Below are 19,162 nucleotides of genomic sequence, written 5' to 3' on the forward strand. Positions count from 1 at the left end.
ACCATGAGCTGTGGTCTCCGGGGCTAACATTGTGTTTGTCTGTTCCTGAACACTGTAGCTGTAGCACTGAGTAATTGTGGAGAAAGAGAAGGTGTTTGTCCCTACCATTTAAAACCCTCTCACCTGCAGTTTATTTGAGCCTTGTTTTATGACTCACCCCAAATCAGCCTCATATTTTGAAAAATGAACAATGCACACAGGCCAATACTAAAGTTAAAACTTAATTCTAATTGGTTACAGCTGTAACGACACATGTACCATCAAATGACAGATGCCACCGAGAGCTCGTCCTTGACTAAGGAGCAGAGAAAGGAGAAACCTGGGAAGTAAAATATACCACAAACAATGTTCACTGGTTAACACACTTTATATTTAACAAAATAATTTTTTAATAATATATTCTTTTACACATCAAATATTGTTGCTAGAATCCCTTTTTTACAGTTTTGTATTTAGTGGTTTTTTTTTTTTTTTTTTTTTTTTTTTTTTTGTCTCTTTCTCTCACTAGTTTTCAGGCACACCATATTTCAAGGGTTTTAGAAACTGAATTAGTTTAACAGGCATCAGCTGACAAACCAGATACTGATCCCTTATTTAAACATAGTTGATTTTAAAGCCGAGAGCCAAAGGCAGAGGAGAAACAGTAACACAGAGGTGATGGTGTGGCCGCAATCAAAGCCTTAAAAAGAAACAATAACAAAATGATTAAACCAGAAGAGTTCTGATATTCTGAGCTCGGAAAGAATTTCTCAGTGGCCTGGTAGTAGGAAATTGTTGAATGTCTATCCATTTATGAGAAATTCTGCCACAGTATAGCTTTGTCTCTTCCTAAAGGTGGGTTAACATTGGTATTTGGGAGTGTTAAAGGACATCCTGTAGTGAAACTGAACAACCAAAAGAACATAACAAACAGACAAAAGAAACCAAGCCCAAACCCGACATAAACAATGATGAAAATTCCTCTTCTCAAGTTTGTCACAGAGGCCACTATTGATCTGCTGCCAGCTGCGAACTCTCTGAAGACTCTTGACGGTTGTTATATTCCAGCCTACCAAATCCTTGCTGGGAAAATCAGACTTTGATGCAAAATTTCTCTACCTTGGCTTTCAAGTTGCACATTCTGTTTCGAACAAGAACTAGTAACTCCTTAATAATAGAGAAGGGTGTAGGCTACATGACTCTCTCTATTAGCGATATTTTTTCTCAGATTTAGACATTATTCCTGTCATTTATTGTAATAATAATAATTATTTTTTTCTTTCCAAGAATGTGGGTTCTTGGAACTGGCATTAGGCAACCTCAGGGCAAAGAAAGCTGTATAGTACAACTCTGTCTAGACATGGGCTGAAGTATGAAGTGCCTTTGCTTTTGAGTGTAGGCATAAATCATGCAGAATTGCTCATGAATGATTCATGACTGTCTCTATGATGTATCCATAGTGGCAACTGAAAGGCACCAACCTCGCAGCAAATTGGTGTTCTAAAGGAAGGCGGCTGGATGTTCTTCCTCGGATGGCACCAGGATGGTTATTTGTATCATAACACAAGCACAGTGTGTGTAAAAGTGTCAGGTCTGGCTCGTCAGCACATTAATTTTGGAAATGACAACTCTTTCTTGATGACAGGCAGTGCTTCTAGGGAGGAGAGGCTGACAATTTTAAATGAGAAAACTAATTTATGAGACTAAAGAAACTGGTGTCCGGCAAGTGGGTGTTAGAAACATCACTTGACAGGGAGGTGATTGACCCTTGGGGTTACTGTTTGTGCATGATCCAAAGGGCTCAGGGGCTCAACAAAGCCACACGTGGGCAGTCTGAGCTGCCCAGCACATTATATGGCAGACATTAAATGGCTGAATGACACAGCTTCTCAACCAGGTAACAGTTTATTCCCTACCCACACCCCTTGAGGACTTTTGGCTATGTCTGGGGACATTTGGTTTCTATAACTAGTTGGGTGTTCTTGGTACCTAGTGGATGGAATTCAAGAATGTCGGTTGGCATCATAAGAGCGGGCAGCATGGCCCCTTCCAATCTAGCCCCAAATATCAGAGGCTGACATTGAGATGTCTTTCTATGTAATGTGGTTCTTCACAGAAGCCACATGAAACACAGATTAGGGGTGGGAGCAGAAATTAGGAAAAAGAAAGACTACTAGAGATGAAGAAAACTTTGAAGTTTCCTAAGGACCCTATCAGATCTGCACCAAGGTTTTTAGGACAGATAGTGGGAGAAACGACTAGGCCAAATGGTCTCAGAGCTGGGAATTTTGCATTTGACTGGAGGTGGCATCAGATACCCTGTGTATTTCTTTTATTATTATTATTTTTCATTATTAGACTAGCAGCATTACCAGGGCAACCTTGAGACTCTTCAAAGGCTCTCTTTAATCATTTAGTATCTATTATATACATTAAAAAATGCTCAACTAATGAAATTGTATTGTGCAAGACTCACTCTACCCTAATCTTTAATTTACATCAGCACTTAAGGTGGAAAGAGTGTCCTGAATCTGGATTTTAGATTTAGGGCTGAGTGGTTGTTACTGTAACATGGCAAACACAGTCCTAAACCATAAAAACTGCTGTGTATAGGACTGGCTTTCAGTCAAATTGGAACTTGACAGTCAGAAATGTTTAGAAAGATTGATTCACAGTGGGGCTACTCACCCTGGTTCTAGTATTTATATCGCCTGATGACAAGGTGGACTTTGTTGTGTGTTTAATTATAAACCAAACTCAAAGCTGGCATCATGAAGAAGTCCAGTGATAAAATGCTACAGTTTTAAATACCCGTCTCTGTGTGTTCTCTGATCACCTCACGGTGTTCTCACTCACCTACTTGGTTCTGATAGGCAGTTTCAAAATTTTATGTGTGAAATGTGTGGTCTGTAAGAATCAACAGTGAGCCCCAACATATCAGACAAAATACCTGTTCCTCACCTGAGCTGCAGAAGACCCAGTTTACCTCTCTGTTTCTTAGCCCACAAACATAACTACCTCCAAGAAGGCCAAGGCTTGGACACTGCTCATTCTTTCCCCTCTGGAAGGCTACTTTCCCCCAAAGTTTCTTTATCAAACACTTCTCATGAAAACACAAAACTTTACCGTGTAGTCCAATCCGACCCCTTTAGATTCCAAAGGTAGAAAACATACAAGAGAGAAATGTAGGGTGCACACCGGGGTAAAGATGGAGCAAATCAAAGGACATGAGCTGGCAGGTCAGAGGCATCACCTGGGAAGGAACCTGTCCAAGGCTGTGTTCTTTCTTTCTTGTCCAAGAAAGCTTGGTTGTCTAGTTACCATCAAGCGTTGGCAATTACAAAAGTGGTTTAAATAGCTATATGCTATGTATATTTTATATAGCAAGAGAAAGAGAGAGAGAGTTCCTCTTCGTAAAATATTCACGTTTGTCAACCCCAGAAGGTTTTGCTGGTGACCCTGTTGTAGCTGGCAGGGGTTTGTTTGCTCATTCTGTTGAGTGCGATACATGTGCAGTGTAGAAGCCATAGCATCCCCTCCTAGAACTTGTCACCGATCGGGAATCTGCCCTACACAGGCTGCTTGCCTTGGCATTCTCGCTTTGAACACTGAGCGGGTTTCCACCAGTCCCCGTTGTGACAGTGACAGATGTTACAGTCGTCCACTTTCACTTCAATGCCAGCTGGAATTATTGTAGTTCCTGCAAAGCAGTTTGGACCTGGAACACACACACACATGTATTAGTTAGTGCATTAAATCTGGGAGCCTCCCCTCTACCCTTTCTTATTGCTTCCCCAAAACAAGCCCATTGCAAACCATCAATGAGAAGGGCAGGCTGTGCCAACAGCTTGTCATCAAGGAGTTTCTAGTCAACCTTTTCAAATTCAAGCTTTCAACCCCATGATCTTTAGTACACAGCTTGTATTTCCTATGTATATCACACACACACACACACACACACACACACACACACACACACTGAGAAAGAGAGAAACAGAGGCAGATAGAGAGAGACAGAGAGAGAAGGAGGGGGGGAGGGAAGGAGAACAGAGGGAGAAAGGGAGAGAAAGAGACTGAGAGACAGAAAGACAGAGAGACTTTATTGTCTGCTTATCGAGTACATTATAGATTAAGCTTTATTTGCTTTGTCCTCTGGGTATAAAGGTGGTGCAGTCTCCCATGAATGGAGATTGGCACCCTTGGCCTCACATTGTTATGTGTACCCATGGTGGGTTCTCTCCTGTCCTGTGGAAGGTGTGCAGCCATGAACTTGCTCCCTCCCCAGATCCTGCCCGGTTCCAGGAATTCCCAGCTTGTTTCTTGATAACAATGAATAATTCATAGATGGATGATTTATTCATGTCCCCAAACAAGCTTTGTTAGAGGTTCATTTGATTTTTATAAAATGGAGTTCCTTTAATCTGTTGGCTGTCTTCTCCCCCCCACCCCCCCTTTTTTTTTTAAAAAGGAATGACCCAAATGGTTGGATTTCGTATGTTAGCAGGGATTTTATTTTTACCTTTTCAGATTCCAAAAAGCTTTACAGCAGGTGACCCCTGCTCACTCTAGTTGGATGCATGTGTTTGTGTCTGCCAGTCTGTCTGTCTATCTGTCTAATAATCTCAATTATTTTAGTTCTTGTCTCTCATCCCTCTATCATTTGCTTTTTGAGTAATTTAGTTTCTCATATTTTTTTTAGTCCTCATATAAGAATGCTAATACTCCACATGTTTTTTTCCCAAGTTGAAACTATATTAAAAATGTCTTCCCAATGCATGGTGGATTGCAGAGGGATGGTACAAGTTACTGGATTTTAGGAGTTGTTTGAGTTGTTGATTTTAGGCGTTGTTGACCTCTGAAGAACCCATCAGGGTAAAGAAGGGAGTGCTGGGTTGTGTCCAGTAAGGATTTGTTAAGCCATCAGTTTTGGCTACTGGCCATAGTCACTAACTCAGTGGCAATCTGGTGACATGTCATTGTCAATGCCCTGCTTTCACTTTCTCAACAGTTGCCCAGAATGTATAAGATTCTCTCTACTGCCAAACAAATGAAATCAGAAGCTATTTGTACTGCATTTAGTTCATTAGTGGAGGCTTACTTTACAAAAATTATAACTACAAGGTTATGATGCATATTTGTTAAGGTGTGACTAGTATACTATAGCTATAATACTCTTTCTTTTAGAGCTTTTCACTGTGTACACTATACCAACAGTATAGGTGTTCATATGCCTTTCCTGCAATCTGCTACAAGCATCTAGAGTATATGCCTGAACACAGGGGAACTGTCGAGAGCAGGGGTGATGGATCAGGTGAAGTCTGGTGATAATTAATTATCATGTGATTTTCTGCCTTTACCTAGGAGGCTGCTTCTTGTTCTGATTCTATTGTAAGTTTTTGGTCATCTTTAACTTCTTATATTTCATAATCATAGTATTAATTGAGGGTTTAAGGAATTAATTGGTGGACCAGGCTACCCATGTGACTACAGTTCTAGGGGGCTTCAACCCCAAACCATGAGTTTCTTCTGAATCTAGAACTGAGGGTTCTCTCTCTCTCTCTCTCTCTCTCTCTCTCTCTCTCTCTCTCTCTCTCTCCTGTGTGTGTGTGTGTATGCACACACACACACACACTCAGATATTCTGCTGTCTCCCAGAATGCTGGAAATACTCACTGATACAAGAACAGAAAGCAGACAGAATGTATGAGAAGAGACTCCTTGCAAGTCACTGTATATGTCTGGAAGGGATATTTTACTAGAGCTGTTTTGTTTTTGCTTCTTGTTGACTGTGTCAGGAGCACGCTGTGATCGGCATGCATTTGATTAACCTCTATCCATCTTTTTAAAAGAGTCACTTAGAATTTGCTGCACTTTCAGCTCAAGAAATATTAATTATTTTGATGGATTGAACACAAATGAAGGATCTTTTACATGTGCCAAGACTGGCCCAAACCATTGCCTGTGAATGATGTAGTGAGGATTCAGCTGTCTACCTAATGGCTGGAGCATTTTACAGAATCCAGCATTCTTGTTTGATCTCCTTAACTTTTGTACTACAGGGATTTCATTGGTCTTGTTCTGTGAATCTCAAAGGTGACCATAGCAAGTCTTGAGTTTGCTGTTAAAAGTCATATACTTAAAAGCAATTTAGGTAATTGTCAGTAGAATGGTTGGCACTATTTTTAAAATGTTCTGGTTTTAGCCCTGTCCCCAGTACTGGTAGCAGTAAGTGCTAATTTTCTTTGAGCATGTGACTGTTCCCTATGAGTTCATTATGGAGGCCATCTTCCTTGCTTCTACCTACTGTCCTCCTATTTGGAGGTTATTCTTAGTTTTTCTTTGTCTTTATAAAGGGATAAATTGCTCAAAAGATCAAGTTTGATGACAAAGCAACACATTTGAATGTATAGGACATGGAGAAACGTTAGAGGGAAGGAATGAAAATGATTAAACTGAAGGTTGGCAGAAAGGACTTCCAAGGGAAGGGTGAAGGATTGGCATCATTTTATGCAGAAGGAGAAGATAGAGGAACAGTCCAATGACTCTTAGAGAGTGGTGGCATAAGAGAGAAAAGGTGGCCAACTGGCCACTCATTCTACAATCCAACCTAATGGATGGAGGATATACACTGATCCTCAGTGACCTGATCTCTCTCTCTCTCTCTCTCTCTCTCTCTCTCTCTCTCTCTCTCTCTCTCTCTCCTCAAAGAACTGAGATTGAATGTGGCAGTTGCTAAAATTATTACTGAACCTATAGATAAGCCTTTATCTGATTCCACTGCCAGAACTATAGTATAGAAATATTCACTTACAGATGAAATATATGGTGATCATTTATTGAGCTCTTACTTTATGCTGGAATGTGTCTCATATTGTTTTTTACAATTATCTAGAGAAGGCTCATGATCTTCCTCACATGACATTGAGCCTCAGAGGGAGAAAATGACTAGCCAGATGTTATGTGCCCAGAATGTGGTATCCCTGAGATATGAATCTCTATGGACTACAAGAGGTTTTCAGTTGTTCATAAAAACAAGTTGTATTTTAGAAATGCATTGTCATGGTTTGTTTGTTTGCTTGTTTTGTTTCCTAGAGTTGGAACTTCTAATGTAGAAATCTAGCATGTTCAGGCATTGTAGATGTATATGGAGGTAGAAAAATGTGATATGTACAGAAAGAAGTGAGATTGTTTTTCTTCAGAGCATTATTTACTGGATTTATGTTGTATATTCAAATAGTTTCTAACAAGCATAATTTGTTTAGAAACTAGAGAAAGCCTTCTGTGGAGAAGATATGTGAGCCACGGGGCTTTCCTCAAGGTAGCATTTAAGTTTCCACTGGTGCTGTATGTGCAGAGGAAAGAAACACAAAGAAAATTATGATTAAGATTATGATTAGGAGGGGCTCAAACTGTGGTTCTGTGATTTATCATACACGTGATCTTTGGAAAACACTTTGTTATTCAAATACAAATGGGACACAGACTCGGAAAGGACTCAAAACTTTGAGAATGTAATTTTGAGAATTGGAAATTGGATTCTTTGCTGAGACTAGGAGCTAGGAAGAAAGAAAGGGAAAGGGAGAAGGTTGAACCATGGAGATATTTTCCCCATGAAACAAGAATGTTCTCCTCTACTATTCTACAGTTCTTTGAGTATTTATTTTGCATATCTATAAAGCAAAACCTAGCTTATTTTTGTCACAGTCAAAATCATTCCAGAGAAATCTTATAAAGAAGAGAGAGATAAGTGTGAAACTGAAACTCTCTGGAGATATGACTGAGGCAAGCCAAGCACTCTATCTTTTGGACAACACTTCCTCCCATCCTCTCATCCCAGCCTCTCCAAGGTCCCACTAGACACACATATAGAATATCTTGTGATCAAAGAGAAAGTACTTGGAATACTTTCTTTTAGCTTTCATAATATACGATTTTAACAAACCCAGCCAAATATAGAAGGATTTCTGTCATATTTATGGTTCTAGGGACCAAGAGGATTTGGTCAGACACTAGAGTTTTTTGATAATTTCCCTAAATCCACTTTATGAAGAGGCTGCATAGGAACAATAGGGATGAAAAGTAGTTGAGAGCTGGTCTGATCACACACCAATACATAGCTGTTTTCTTGCAATGATAAACACCACACAATGATATTAAGGGGCAAATATATAATCTGGTTAGTGCTCTGAAAAGAAAGCACAGACAGCTGTGAGTTGTAACAAAGATCCCGACTCAGTCCAGTGGAAGAGAGTTTGTGCTGAATAGAGTGGGGTGCAGTGGTACTCCTAAGGAAAGAAGAAAAGGCCAGTGGGGTCCAATGGAGCATACGATAAGAAGTGAGTGAGGAACTGGCTGAGAAGTAATCAGATATTGGATTTCAAGGAGGAATCATGAAATATCCAAGAGTTTTATGATCTTATGAACATGATTTTGGTGCCTTGAGACTGGACATGGTAAATGTGTTTTACATGCCCCAAATCAGATCAGGAAATGTCATAAGTCAGGGTTTAATTTCCACCTTCTCTACTCTTCGTTTCTCAGCCAGTTGCTAAACAGATATAGCCTCTCTCTCACTCTCTCTCGCTCTCTCTCTCTCTCTCTCTCTCTCTCTCTCTCTCTCTCTCTCTCTCTCTGTGTATAAAGGGCTCAAGATTTTGGGCTGTTTACCACATTAAAGATTTTATACCTGGCTCTTCTCCCCCTCCATGTGTGTGTGCGTGTGCATGTGAGTGCCTGCCTACATGTATGTGTGTGTGTTACCTTGAGATGAAGGTGCTAATGATGTGAATTTTGCTGGTGTCACTACAGGACTTGTCTACACACATCTGTGGATGGACTAGAGAGAACAAATCTTGGCAAATTCGGGCCTCTTCTGATGCTGCAAGTCTAGCAACCTTACAGGCATTGGCAATGTGCTAAGAAAATGGAAAAAGAAAAGCCTTTCCTCCTTTGTTCTAAGACATTAAAAATGCCAGTTTAACATTTATATTAGTTTCAGCAGTTAGCACATGGGCTTGAATTAATTGATCAAATTATCCCTCACAGAAAATAAAATCCTAAGGGGAAAGACACTCCCTCACCTCCACCCCTTGCAAAGATTGTGTGATTTATTTTTTTATTGGATATTTTATTTACATTTCAGATGTTATCCCTTTTCCCCACTCTTCTCCCACCCAGAAATCCCCTATCCTATCCTCCCTTTTGCTTCTATGAGGATGTGCCCCCACCCACCTGCCCCACTCCTACCTTCCCACCCTCAAATTCCCCCACACTGGGGCATCCAGCCTTCACAGGACCAAGGACTTCCTCTCCCACCTATGCTCGACAAGGCCATCCTCCCCTACCTATACAGCTGGAGTCATGGGTCCCTTCCCGTGTGCTCCCAGGCTGGTGGTTTAGACCCTGGGAGCTCTGGTTGGTTGGTACTGTTGCTCTCCTCATGGGGCCACAAACCCTTTCAGCTACCTTATTAAAAATGGGGTACAGAGCTAAACAAAAAATGTGGTAATTTACACAATGGAGTACTACTCTGCTATTAAAAACAATGAATTCGTAAAATTCTTAGGCAAATATGTGGAACTAGAAAATATCATCCTGAGTGAGATACTCCAATCACAAAAGAACACACATGGTGTACACTCACTGATAAATGGATATTAGCCCAAAAGCTTACAATACCCAAGACACAACTCACAGACCACATGAAGCTCATGAAGAAGAAAGACGATAGTGTGGGTGCTTTGGTTCTTTTTAGAAGGAGTAACAAAATACTAATTGGAGCAAATATGGACACAAAGTGTGGGACAGAAACTGAAGGAGGGGTTGTCTGGAGATTTTCCACCTGGGTATCCATCTCATGTGCAGTCACCAAAGGTAATCGCTGATGTGGATGCCAGGAAGTGCCTGCTGACAGGAGCCTGATATATCTTTCTCCTTAGAGGTCTGCCAGAGCCTGACATACACAGAGGTGGATGCTCACAGCTAACCATTGAACTGATCATGGGGTTCCAAATGGTGTGATTTCTAAAAGGAGAGGGCTCGAGAGCAGAAGTAGGTTTTAGAAGAGTAGTTGGGTTGGATCCTAGAACTGCGTTCAATGTAACTGAGATACATTGTTGCAGAATGCACAGGAAGAACCAATTAGGTATCAACAGTTATGTATCAACAAAACTAGTCCTGGATAATTTAAGAGGAAAATTCTTTTATTGGAGGAAATTATATCCAAATAATACCTACAGTAGTCAAAGCACAAAGCCCACGGTTAGACAGTTGAAGCGAGGATCAAAAGCCACAGACTTTCTAGTGAGACAAAGAAACACAAACATGCTGAGTAACTCTCCCAAAGTCTCACAGCCAATGAGAAACAGATTTGGGCCACATCTCAGTTTCCTCATGCTCCATCCCAGAAGGCAATCATCCTGAAAATAAGAGCTATTATTCATTTCTTCTAAGTTTTGGCAGCCCCTGGGATGATAAGGCTGCAGTAGAGGCAAGCAACTAAGACGCTTCAGTTACTGTGGTATGTGGCGAGGCAAAGGGAATAGCAGGTGAATGGGACAGTAGAAGAAAGGGAAGAGGAGGAATTTTACTGATAAAATTCACGAGTGAGGAAGGAAAATGGCCCCACACAGAGTTTTGCAGAACAGCTTCCCTGGAGTGGAATTTGGTCTTGGGAAGTACACATTTTCATGACCACAAAGGCAGCATGGGTCCACTGATAAACATAGAAGATAACTGGGGTGACAGGGAGCACCCCAGAAAATTGTGTTGCTTATCAATGCAGACACTCTTCAGAGAGCTAGGTTGGCTCTGCCATCTTTATCTGTGCTTTATGCTTATAAAGTAGTATGGCTTCCTTGAAAATTCTCTCTGAAAACAACTTTATGCTGTTTAATTGTCCTCTTTAGATTATTTCAGTCTCTAGCCTTGATTTGAAAGTTCAATGTTGGCACTTGGTGTCTTTTAGAAATTAGTTGTAAATGATCTTCCTGCTGCATAAATGAGGCCAATTCCTATTGCGCAAAGCCATAAACATCCTATATTTATTTGGCAGATCATCTAAATCATTGTCTCAGTGAATAGTAGGCTTGTAGGCTTCAGTTTGCAATTGAATTGGATTGGATTATGTACTTCCTTCTGATTTTAATTCTCTGCTTCACCAAATCTGATGGAACTTATTGTGCTCTGGAAAAAGCAAATAGGCTTTCTGATCAGGTGGGCTTATTTTCAATTATTAGAATCTTGGAAAAACGTAGCTAATAAAACCAGCAATTAGAGATGAACACAGTTAAAATGGAATGAAATGTCTTTGCCCTTCCTGTTGATGTGTCCCGAAGGCCTTCTTAGGTGTGGACAGAGAGCAGCGATGGCGTTCCAGTTGCCAACAAGAGCCTTGGACTAGAGAGAGGGATGGCTCTCCCTGCCTGCTTCCAGGCAGCCATCCCTGTGTTACTTCCAAACCCTTTTTATTAAACTTGAAAACAAAAAGCTTCCTCAGATTAAGGAGGCAACAATTCAGGGAGGATTATTTTCTCAGAGGCTGCCCTGAAGGTGACTGTTAATCATTTTATTTGAAGATTCAATATTGCCAAACTCCCACACAGATTTCAGTCTGAGGATGCCAGAGAGTTTTCTGGACTCTAAGTATGTAAGATTTATAGGTTGGTGTTCCAATTAAGTAAAATCCAGGGGACAGAGCCCAGAAAGGAAGAATATGGTCATGACACACGACAAGAGAAAGGTGGCTGCTCGTTCTGTGGCCAGGCTAACTGTCCAGCTCTGAGCATGGGATGATATTCAGGTCCAACATTAGCTGTCTCTAGCTCACCAGTCATAACACCTGCTTAGTCAGATTTTCAAATTTGCCAAACATGAGTGTCTCACTTCATTGGAACTGTGAATGACTTTTATGTCCTCATCATCCTTCTCACTTTTAGCCTAAGGCTAGTTAGGGTTCCCATGGTCCCATCCAATTTATAGATGAGGATGCTGAAGCTCAAAGAGACAGATAGAGCAGAGAATGAAGACCCTGGAGCTAGACGACTCCCATTTCAGTTCTGCTTGGCCACTGGATAGCTCTATGAACTAAGTGTCCCTAGCCATGAAGGGAAACATAATCAAATAAGAGAACCTACTTCATCGAGGCATTGACGAAACAAATACATTTTCATTAGTAAGGCACCACCAAGACTGTGCCTGTCACATAATGCAGCTGAATAGTTCTAGCCACTTATCACTCTCCTTATTGCTATCACCTGAGCTGCGAACTGAATAACTATGGTTAGGTTGCAAAATTAGACCTTTCACTTCAGGTCTATTATTATTTATTATTATTATCTCAAAGAATAAATAAAGACATTTTTTGCACATATGTGGATTAATATTTGTTTCCAGACCGAGTAGGCATATGGCAATACAATCTTTGTGGCTTTCTCTCAGGCTTGTTTACCGTTAATCAGAGAAAGACAAGTGAAGAAAATACCTGAATAATGGCTCTCCAAGAGAGGGTGATGCTATGTGCCCTTTGCTGATTGAATCACGACGTTTTAGGAAAATGACTCTCGGTGAATCACTGAGGCTGTTAATGGTCAGTGATTTTGTTGGAAAGAAAGGGCGTGGGTGTGGGAGGAAAACATTCAGGTTAAGGGTTAAAACTGGGCTTGCAAACCAAGCCAAAGGAAGAATAAGTGGAAATAGACGTTTCATATAAATTGGTATACAGTGAGAAGTTTTGTTGTTTAACTGCTTTAAAACGGGTCAAATGTGACTTTATGCCAACAACAGAAATATTGAGCTGATTATGCTTTCCTACCCCTACAGGGTTTTCCTCGGTCATTAAAAGGCAAAAATCACAACCTGCAGCTGCCTTGCAAGGCTCCAGTGAGCCATTATTGACTAAGTGTGGATTTATGTAGAGAAGTGGGTACAATGTGATTCTAGTTTGATAAAACAAATGTAAACAAACTGACGTCTGTGTGTCTGCTTATAGAGGATTGCAGGCGCACGGAGTGAAGAAATAAGCACAAACACTGCGCTGTTAACACGGCTTGCCTTACCAGGGGGAGGAGTTGCTGACGAGCAGGGAGGAGTGAGGTATACAGCTTGAAAACAAGTTTAAAAATCGTGCAGTAAGGAAAGCATCAAGGCATATTTATAGTTGGTTCTGTGCATAAGAAGAAAGAATAAATTCTGATACTAACATGCATTTTTACAATCAATGCATATGCCTAACGATAAGGTTCTTTCTCCTTAAAATTTGTTATCGACTTGATAGTGCGACTGGTATATTTGGAAACTGAAGAAGTGTAGTGAGGAAGTGTAGTGACTTTTTAATATGGCTGCTAAAAGTAAACTTATACTTGTGGGGCTGGAGTTGTGCTCAATTGGGATGTATCTGCCTAGCATGTAGGAAGCTCTGGGTTCACACTCTAAAAGTGCCTACACTGAAATCCCAGCATTCATTCGGGCAGAGAGAGCAAGTTCAAGGTCATTTTCGGCTATGTAACAATTTTGAGGACAACCTAGGCTACATAAAGTCGCTTCTTACCCCTCCCAAACTCCTGACAAGAATCCCAAATAAGTAAGTAAATAAGTAAATATTACCCCTGTAGTTCACATGGTATTTTTTTTTTTTTATCAGACATTACTATTCTAGAGAAATAAGAGAAGAATGTAGTGCCAGGTTCTCATAAGGAAGCTACTGTTTGTATAATTTGCGGACAAGAAATGTTATGATTTGCGGGAAGTAGCCTATCTTTAGGACAGAGGAATTTTCAAAGAAAACCTTGATCCTTGATCAATTGTATCACCTTCATTTTGGGTGCCCTTGAAATTAAAATTCCTGGGCCCCATCAGATACTGTCTGAACTAGAAAATCTGGAGTGTCCATAATCTGTGAGATTCTAAGGGATTTCAGTGGAAGCTTGAATTCGAGAACTCCTGCCTGAGACCAAGCAGAGCTTGGATGAAAGCCATGCTATCAGAAGCCAAGGAGATAACGTAGTTAGTGTCAGTTTGGGAGCAGGCCTTGCTGCACAGTGAGCGGATCTGAAAGGCAATGAATTCAGTCTGCAACAAGAACATAGGCTTTTAGCAAAGGGTCATTTCTGAGAAGAAATTCTGGGCAAGTAAATAGTGGTTAAATGGTTCAATTACTTTGAAGTTTCAGCCTCAGCCGCTGAGGCTGTCATTACTGTGTTTCTCCAATAAGTGTGATTTTTACCCACACGACAGCTTGGGAATGAAGAAGATGTGTATGAGACATGGCATTTGGAACTATTTTAGAGGCTTTAATGACCTCACCCCCCCCAAAAAAAGGTGGTATTTACTGGCAACAGAATAGTATATACTTATCTTTGGATTGGAAACAGGCTAGAAAAGAATCTGACACAGCTTTTCTCACCTTGCATATAAAGTTGTTTTTAAACACAATTATTCTTCACATGGTTTTGAAAACTCGTTTCATCAATAAAAGAATTACACACCTCCTTTCATTAAAAATAGTCATGGGTTAACATCTTAGGATATGGTAGGTGCGCATGACCATTTTAGGATGGAACTCACGCCTTCTTAGTTGATGGAGGAGTGGTTTAGCTTGTCAACAAAACATACACACATGCACACACACACCATTCTATCATGGAGATGAAACAGAAAAGTTTTAGTTATACCCAAAGACATGAAGTGCTCTAACAGAAACAACAGTAAATAAAGATGTTACATAATTTATTTTATTATCAGAATATCTGTCAAAAGATGGTGGTCGTTTCTTGGCTAGGATAGTAATGTATTATTAGACATGCCATAGGTACACTAAGACACAGTGGTGTTTTCCTTGATGCATAACCAACAATGCCTGTAGACATTTCCTAACTCTGAAACAGAAACAATGACAGAATTAGTATAAACAGCATTCACAAGGTATACAATAAAACTAGTTAGCTTAGTTGTACAATGATAATGAACTGATAATTTAAAAATTCTACGAGCAAGCATTAACCACTCACTACTGTCTGAGCACACTGAAACAAGTTTGATGAGACAAATAGATTTTAGTCATTCATGGATGTGGTTAATTAACTACAATTGAAAGTGAAATAATGGGATAAAGTTTATAAAAAAAATAAAACATAGACCGTATATAGTAAGAGGTTTTTATCTAGTTTACCAGAAGAGCCTAAAGAGAAAAGTGCCCCAAGGAAGTACTGTGTGATGAGAAAAGTCCAGGAAGAGGAGATGACCCAGGTGAGGAATGTCATCCGTAACCTCTCCTAAGTGCAGTTAGTGAAGACATAGAGCTTGGGGAACCTTTTTGATGATATAGCGTAGAGGCAGTGCCAAGTTATGAAATAAAAGCTAGAGGCTAGTAGAACCAATTCCTTATGTTGCTAAAAGTTATGTTTGAGACTGTGGGTGGCCTGAAAGGCAATTGGAACCATGGTTTGACTAGACCTACCATCTAAAATGTGTTATTATACTTTCTTCAATATAGGTAACAAATGAATCAGAAGTTGTTGTGACTGTGTTGAGGGAGGTAAACAGATGGATAATTTTCTTGCATGAGTCAGAAATACTGGTAGGGTAGTTCAGGGCGGTAGCCATGGGGAACAGAGAGATGTGGATAAATACATGGGAAGTTTAGGAGACTTAATCAATGTGGATCTCTCATGTTAGTGGTAGCCTGGGCCTGGGGAATGACACAGAAGCTTCCACATAAGTTCTGATGTAAGTGCCTATTTGGAACTGTGGTGAAGAAGCTGGGTTTGGGGAGAAAGAGAATGAAGTCAGTCTTAGAGATTTTGAGCGGAAGGGACCACAGACCATCTACACAGGATGTGAATAGAAGAATAGCATGGCCTAAAGTGGCCAGAGAGAGGTGGATGCCTCTGTCATACAATCACCAGAGCCAGGGTAGTGTGGACAAGGTTTTCCTGGACTGTCTGATGTTAAGCAGGTAGAACAAGGGTCTAAGACAGCACTGGCATTTAAGGCACAGACAGAGAAGGAACAGATTACAATGACTAAAATGGAGAAGAGGAATGTACAGGACTGTCAAATACCAGAAAAGCAAAACAAAGAAGACACTTTAGGCCCAAAGGAGCTGAGGTGGCTGATAAGATGAGGATTGAGCCAAAAAAGCTCAGTGTGACCTTGACAAAGTAAATTTTGAGGTGGCAAGAGCCAACACCATTTTAGCGGGTTGAGGAATGTGGGCAGGAATATGGATGGAGAAATAAAGGAAGCTGGAGGGAGTGGGGAGAAAGTGTTAACGAAACAGGAAGGGTGGGGTACGTTTGATAGAACAGTATCCTTGAGAAAGGCAAAGAGCACTGAAGTGTATGTTCTTAGAGGCGAAGCAGCTCCTTTATCAGAGCAGTAGGCAATAAGAAGCTGAAAGAGTTTCTGTCTGATAATTTCTAGTTTCTCTAGGAAGTAGGTGGGACATGAACCTGCAGAGAGTAGAGGGAGAGGAAGAGGACAGAAAAGGGCTGAAGCGGCTGACAGGGGATGTATAATGGAATTGTTGAACAGGGCTGACATCCCAAGTGAAGAAAATGGCTACAATTTATACGGTAGCAATTTGATTGCTTCTGTGATTTTTCTCTCCCGAGCTCAACAATATTGTCAAAGGGAGCTCCGGGCAGACAGTCAGCATTTAATAGCCTTGTGACCTCCAGCAAAGAGCCCATTCTCTCTGTTCTTCCCATCCACACTGTTTTCTCATCTATGAAGTAAGTACAAGACGACTTCCCTTGCATCCCTCATGGAGTTATTTGCATAAGGTGCTGGGAGTAATGATCGCAGGGTACCACTCTATGGGTGCTTGCCATCACCCAGGCTTGGAGCAAGGCAGGGAGAGATGATGGTGCCCACAAAAGAATGGATAGTATGAACAAGGGAATGAACAAAATGGCAAACTGAAGAGTTAAGCTGAAGATAAAGCGACCTGAAACACTGATTTTTTTTCCTTTCTGTTTTCTTTTCTGGAAATCACGAGATTGATTTGTATTTATTGGAAATTTTCCCAGCCTTGGATTATAGTGTGCTAGTTCTGCTGAGAGAATCAAACCATCGGTACAAATGAAGAATGTCGTCTCAGCTCTGTTACCCCCAACTCCTTCTCTTCTTTGACAATGGCACCCAACACAGACAGAATTTACAATAAAACGATCTTTTCCTTGAGAGCTTTAGCTTGAAGTAGTTCCTTGGGCACTCCATGTTCTGGAATGCCTGAGAAATGGCAAAATTCTTACAGAGAGAAAAAAAATTATAAGAAGCAATATTAAGGGAATCCCCCTCAGTTAAGGCAATTGTGTTTTAAGGCCCTAAATTTGCCAACTGTTTATGTTTTTTTCCTCGAGGTCTGCAATACAATTTAAGCCAGGAAAACAATCAGTTTGGCCTGAGCTGGAATTGCTGCAGAATAAACAGCCTCAAAAATTGAACTTTAAAAGGAACTCTCTGCATTGCCGACGTGCTCAGATGCTCTGAGGTGTGATTTTTTTTTTTTTTTTTTTTTTTTTTTTGTCTCAGAGAGCACATTTCATATGGTCATTCAGATCATGGATTGAGACCCTGGCTGCTTCTTCTTCTTTTTTTTTTTAAATCATAAACACAAATTGATTGTAGACAATATTTGCTCCCAGGTAGGACAATGACTGATGTTTAGATGGTGCAACATCATTAAAGGACCCACTGACTGCTATAAAAATGGGGAAACTGGCAAGCAAGTAGACAGTTATGGCCTGGGTTGGCATCTTGGGAGTCTACAGATCTTCTGTTTCATTATTTCTTGTGCAAATGATTTTTGCCTTGAATTTGGAATGAGGGGAGAGGTCAGGTTAGTTAATCTTAGGTGAAAAACCTGCCACTCCTATTTCAAAAGATATCCTCAAGTCTGCCACCTCCTCAGACACCAGTGGACCAGTGTCAACTATCAATGACATTTATTTACTCCTTTTCCCTCCCAAATATTTTACTGTCCGCTTGACCAAAAATAGAATAATAGACATGTTTCCAGATCTTCATAGGCTTACGTTCTAGCAGACAGAGAAACAAGTAGAGTTAGAAATAGGAGGTGTGTATGGGAGGGTGTCATGCTAGAGAACAGTTTCGATCAAAATAGAAAGCAGAGGAAGGCTTCCTGGACGATCTGGGGAAGATTGAGTGAAATCTTCAGAAGTAAAGAGGAAGCAATCTGTTGGCAATTTGCATGTCATTGTGGTGATAAAGCTGTTCCTCTGGGGTTTTAAAAGCTATGTAGGTGGTGTGTGTGTAGTGTGTGTGTGTGTGTGTGTGTGCATGTGTGTGTGAGACACATTTTGAATAGAATTGTATGAGACTCAATTTAAATAGAAGTTAAGATGTAGTGTGAATTAACAAGAGTGACGGCTTCTTTTTCTTTTTAAATTAGTGATGCTTGTTTATGTATATGCCTTTATGTAGAGAGGAAAAGGCCCGTAATGAAAGATGACAGGTTTTTAGAATTTCTGGGTCTTTATGCAGGGGTAATCACAGAAAAGAAAATCAAGATCCTAGGACCAGATGCAGCCACAGAATCAACAGGGAGCTTGTTGGAGACCAGTTACATCAGGCTCTACTCCAGGCTTAACAAATCGGGACCTCTTTCAACAAGAGGAAGTATTCTTCTAACACAGTCGTCCTCAACCTTCCTGATGCTGCAAACTATTAATACAGTTAGTTCCTCATGTTCTGGTGACCCTATAACCATAATGATATTTTCATTGTTACTTCATAACTGTCATTTTACATTATGAACCATAATATAAATATCTGTGTTTTCTGATGGTCTTAGGCAACTCCTGTGAAGGGGTCACAACCCACAGTTTGAGAACGCTTGTTCTGAGTTATAAGTATTAGGATGAAGACAGAAGGGTTTCTTATTGGTGAGGAAGAGCCGTGAAATGATGTTCCCTCATTTTGCTGGGAAGGAATGAGTTATTTCTTGAAGGGGAGGAGTTTGCGCTTCTTGAGGCTTTGCAAGCTCCACTGGGAGGGAAAGCCTGGCATTCCCGTGTCTTGTGTGGGATATATGCGCTGCATCCCACCCAGGAGCCATGTACCTACATTGATGTAGCGTCACTGTTTTGCCAGGCAAGTAGAAGTCGGCAAGAAGGCAAAGATGAATTAATTATGTGCTGGGTCTAAGTTGGAGAAGATAGTC

General features: G+C 40.6%; 1 protein-coding gene across 1 annotated transcript in view; it reads right to left on the reverse strand.

Moving 5' to 3' along the window:
* Window positions 1-490: 490 nt before the first annotated feature.
* Window positions 491-19,162, reverse strand: part of Vwc2l (von Willebrand factor C domain containing 2 like) — a 165,814-nt gene continuing 147,142 nt past the window's right edge. Inside the window, exon 4 of the mRNA XM_034498307.2 lies at window positions 491-3,697. Within this exon, the coding sequence (XP_034354198.1) occupies window positions 3,549-3,697 (149 nt within the window). The 3' untranslated portion in view covers window positions 491-3,548. The remainder of the gene's footprint in view (window positions 3,698-19,162) is intronic.

The sequence above is a fragment of the Arvicanthis niloticus genome, chromosome 3, assembly GCF_011762505.2.
Source record: "Arvicanthis niloticus isolate mArvNil1 chromosome 3, mArvNil1.pat.X, whole genome shotgun sequence".
Taxonomy (NCBI): Eukaryota; Metazoa; Chordata; class Mammalia; order Rodentia; family Muridae; genus Arvicanthis; species Arvicanthis niloticus.